Source organism: Oratosquilla oratoria, chromosome 1, assembly GCF_046742065.1.
Source record: "Oratosquilla oratoria isolate Oo_2021 chromosome 1, ASM4674206v1, whole genome shotgun sequence".
NCBI lineage: Eukaryota > Metazoa > Arthropoda > Malacostraca > Stomatopoda > Squillidae > Oratosquilla > Oratosquilla oratoria.
In genome coordinates, this window is record NC_134777.1 from 130,678,061 (window position 1) to 130,683,060 (window position 5,000).

Genomic DNA, 5,000 nt, shown 5'->3' on the forward strand with positions numbered 1-5,000 from the left:
GTGTGTGTGTGTGTGTGTGTGTGTGTGTGTGTGTGTGTGTGTGTGTGTGTGTGTGTGCGTGTGTATGTGTGCGCGTGTATGCGCACACAATACAATCCTAACATGAGACACTTCAGGCGACACTACCAAGACCACTTACACCTCCTTCTGCATGCCTACCTGACTGGTGGAGAGCCGGAAGTGATTGGAGACCTCGTAGGACTTGTGGCTGAAGATCTTCGGCGTCTCGAGTTCTGGGTTCTCCTTGGAGATCTCTCGGAGACCCAGGAGATGTAGATCAATGCCTCGGCCCAGGATGTTGTTGACCATAATCTCCGTCTGGATTGTCAGTGCGGCGTCAAACTTGCTCAGCCGATCAGCTATCTGGTAACGGCAGTGCAAAGTAAATGAATGAGTGGATGGATGAAAGGATAAATGAATGAATGAATGAATAGAGGGATAGAGAGATAGACAGATAGATACTTAGATGAAATAGATCGATAAATAAGTAGGCACAATGAATAAACAAATAAATGAATAGATAAATTAGTAAACAAATAAACTAATAGATAAGTAAACGAATGAATAAATTAATAGATAAATTAGCGAGTGAATAAATAAGCGAATATATGAGTAAATATGGACATAACTCTCTTCCTTGCCTTCACTGACCACTCCTCCCCCTAAGGAAAAGGATATACAGCCGCTATTTGAAAATCCTCGAAAACCCTTCCAATGTATCTACCACAGTCCATACTAGTATGTCCCGGATTCTAAGATCTGCTTAGTCAACTCCTAAGCAATTAACTTAAGCACGTGTGAAGCTGGATAAGCACCTAATAAGAGGAAGGGATAGCTCGCAGAGAAGACATCTCCAGAAAACTATGACATCGTCGTTTTCTTTTATAATGGAAAAACGACAAAGAAGGATAATCGACGCGATCTACTGTTCATCTCGTGGGACAAAAGAAGCTCAAAAGAGATTACGCTCTACTTTAGAAGACATCCTCCTTCCTTTCTTTCGTGATATATGTTTTTTGTCTGTCTACGCATTAGTAATAGGTAGGTAATGGTGAGGAAGAAAAGTTATGCGGTGGCATGGTTGGTTTCTTTACCGTTTCGTGGTCTAAAAGAGTTCGCGTTTTATCCCTAATTGCTCTCAGTGACCGCCTGCCTAAGGGAAAAAACGCCTTCGGTATATAGAATTATTTATTTATTTAATAATTTATTCGTTTATTCATTTATATGCATATATATATATATATATATATATATATATATATATGTGCATATATATATATGTATATATATATGTATATATATGTATGTATATATATATATACATATATATGTGCATATATATTGTATATACATATATATATATATATATATGTATGTATATGTATATATATATATATATATATATATATATATATATATATATATATATATATATATATATCAAGGACTACTATTACACAGGACGTGCGCACCCAGGTCTCTGGGTCCGCTAGCGGAGGCCATTGCTTTCTTTGTAACCTAACATTTTATATTGGACAAATATATCAAAACTAGAAACCTAACATTGTATATAGGAAAAATATATCAACTATTGACTTATTCAATGCAGTATAAGTTAATATAAACATTTATGGTGAAATAAGAAACTATTTCTAAGGCACTGTTTTGCTTTGAAATGACAATTTTAGCCGGACTTAACAGGTATTGTTGTATGAGGTTAGTGGACACCAGGGTTGGCGATTTTTTTTTTTTTTTATCTTAAAAGAAAAATCGATTTTTTTTTATTTAAATCAGATTTATTTGATTTCAATAGATTTTTTTTTTTTTTTTTTTTACAGATTTTAAATATTGTGGGATTATGATAGGAAGAGTTAGGGATGTACATGTGCTAAGGGGAGAGGGTGGGAGAATATCAGATCATTTTCTGGTGGAAGGTAAGTTGAGAGTGGAGGACAGATGGAGGAAGAGGAAAGGGACAAAAGGTAGGGAGGTGCTTAGAGTGAACTCTTTAAACGAAGAGGAAAAGGAGAAGGAGTACAAGAGGAAGCTGAAGGAGGAGTGGGAGGGAGTGAAGGATGGAGTAGAGGTAGGTGTGGAGGAGGAATGGGGATGGTTCAAGGAGGGAGTCACAAAGTGTGCAAAGATAGATGGTGTGTGGAACAAGAAGGTCAGGAGGAAATAGAAGGAAGGGTAGTGAATGGTGGGATGAGGAAATGAAGAAGGTTGTAGAAGAGAAGAAGCGAGCTTACACAGATTGGTTACAAAATAGGACGAGGGGGACATATGATACGTACAGGGAAAAGAAAAGAGAAGTAAAGAAAAAGGTAAAGGAGGCAAAGAGGAGAGCAGATGTAAAATGGGGTAAGAATATGACAGAAAATTTTGAAAGTAATAAAAAAATGTTTTGGAAAGAAATTAAGAGAGGAAAAGGAGGCGAATCAAGTAGAGAAGAAAAGGTAAAAGGTGCAGATGGAGAGATGATAATGGAGGAGAAGGCAGTAAGGGGAAGATGGGCAGAATATTTTAGGGAGTTGCTAAATGTGAAGGAGGATAGGGAGGGAAAGATAGCTGCAGTGGGAAATGCTAGGAAAATGTCCATGATGAGTGAGGAAAATGGTGGAGAAATAAGGAAGGATGAAGTGAAGGCAGCAGTTAAGATGATGAAAGCAGGTAAGGCACCTGGTATGGATGGATGCCATGCAGAATGTCTTAAAAAAGGAGGTATAGTGATGGTGGACTGGCTGGTGATGTTATTTAATGTTTGCTGGAGAGAAGGTAGAGTGCCAGAGGACTGGAGGAGTGCTTGTATAGTTCCACTTTACAAGGGAAAGGGGGAAAAGTGTGAATGTAGTAGTTTCAGAGGGATTAGCTTGTTAAGTGTAGTTGGGAAGGCTTATGGGAGGATCTTGATTGAGAGGATTAGGAGAGGAACAGAGGGAGTAATTGGTGAGGAACAGTGTGGGTTTAGGACAGGTAGAGGTTGTGTAGATCAGATGTTTGTGGTAAGACAGATATGTGAGAAAGCTATAGGAAAGGGGAAGGATGCTTTCTGGGCCTTTATGGATCTGGAAAAGGCTTACGACAGGGTAGACAGAAAGGCACTGTGGGAGGTTATGCGGATATACGGGATAGAAGGAAAGTTTCTCGGAGCTGTCAAGAGTTTTTATGAGAGTAGTAGAGCTTGTGTCAGGATTAGAAATGGAGAGAGTGAGTGGTTTGTGGTAAAGGTGGGACTTCGTCAGGGATGCGTTATGTCACCCTGGCTGTTCAACTTATACATGAATGGGGTGGTGCGAGAGGTGAATGCAAGGGTAGTGGGTCAGGGATTGGAGATGGTTAAGGAAAATGGAGAAAAGTGGGAGGTGAGCCAGCTGTTGTTTGCGGACGACACTGCGCTTGTGGCAGGATCGGAGGAGAGATTGAGGAAGTTGGTGACAGTTTGGGAGAGTGTGTGATAGAAGAAAGCTGAAGATAAATGTGGGTAAAAGTAAGGTGAATTGATATATAAGGGGTGAAAGTGGCAGTAATCTAGAAGTGAGCATTAAGGGAGAGCAATTGGAGGAAGTGGATAGTTTTAGATATTTGGGTGCAAATGTGGCAGGAAAAGGTGGAGTGAAGGTGGAGGTAGAATGTAGATTGAGTGAAGCGAGTAAATGCCTTGGTGTTTTAAAAAGTGTAATGAGGAATAGACATTTGGGAATGGATGCTAAGAGGAGACTGTATGAAGGAGTGATTGTGCCAACAACACTGTATGGGGCAGAAACATGGAACATAAGAGAGGAAGAGAGAAGGAACTTGAATGTGTTTGAAATGAAGTGTCTGAGAAGTATGATGGGGGTTACTAGGCTTGATAGAGTGAGAAATGAGGAGGTGAGGAGGAGAACAGGGGTGAAAAGGGAGCTGGGAGATAGGGTTGATGAAAGAGTATTAGGATGGTTTGGACACATGGAAAGAATGAGTGAAGAAAGACTGGTAAAGGAGGTATGGAAGGCAGATGTGGAGGGAGTGAACATGAGGGGACGTCCTAGGTTGAGATGGATGGATGGGGTGAAGGGGGCTTTGGGGAAGAGGGGAATGTCTGTTGAGGATGGACGGGAGAGGACAGAAGACAGGGGTGAATGGAGAATGGTTGTATATGGAAAATGTTGTGATGCATGAGGTGGAATGGACGGGGGAATGGGGGGTGAGGTAGTGTGTGTGAGCAAAAATTTTGACGCAGCCCGAAGTGATTTCTCCCCGTCCTCTCCTTTATATGGGGGGACGGAGAGGGGGGGTCGCCGATTTAATGAAGCGGCCTTGCTGTGGATGTGCTGTGTCCGCGACACTGCTTCTGACCCAGGGCAGTGGACAGGGTGCAAGGATGACCCGTCATCTAGGAGGTGCTAAGATGGGAGGGAAGGTGGAGGGATGTGGAGTGTTTTCGGGGATGGAATGGGTGGGAATGATTTTATGCCTTTTCCTTTTTGGCTACCTCCCTTGTAAGGGGGAAAAAGCCTTGGTATATGTATGTATGTATGTATGCTATCTGATATGCGATCTGATTGCTAAAGGACATTTTTAGCATATCAATATAAGGAGCAGTGTTATATAGACTTGCCACAAGTATACAAGGAACGTTATAAGCCTACATGTAGTATATATCACTGTGCAGCCCACAATAAGTTTCAACAAGATTCTTGTTGAAACTTGTTCTAGGTAAGTAGCTTCTCACTGAGTCAGTTGCTGCTTTGGAATCAAGTCTTCTGGACCTGGTAGAGTGGTTCCTTCAGGCAGAAAAAATGACCCTGTCTGGAATTATTTCGAAAAACTACCAACAACTTCTGGCAAAGGGTACCGAGCTAAATGCAAAGACTGCAGCCAGGAACTACAGGGCATTGTGTCAAGATTAAAATCTCACAGAGATAAATGCCAAGGTCAGCCACAGCATACAGAAGAAGAAATTGATGACCCAGGTAAATAATTTTACTTATATTGTGTACATTTCTCCCTTTTCATACGCA

The 5,000-nt window shown here is 41.0% G+C and overlaps 1 protein-coding gene across 4 annotated transcripts in view; it reads right to left on the minus strand.

The window, feature by feature from the left end:
• The window catches only part of LOC143027054 (vesicular acetylcholine transporter-like), a 572,364-nt gene that overhangs the window by 5,308 nt on the left and 562,056 nt on the right, over positions 1 to 5,000 (minus strand). For all 4 annotated transcript variants that reach the window (XR_012966558.1, XR_012966559.1, XR_012966560.1 and 1 more), the window contains one exon: positions 160 to 363. Coding sequence is in view for 1 of the 4 variants with exons in the window: in XM_076187956.1 (XP_076044071.1) it covers positions 160 to 363 (204 nt within the window). In the remaining 3 variants the exon portion in view is untranslated. The remainder of the gene's footprint in view (positions 1 to 159; positions 364 to 5,000) is intronic.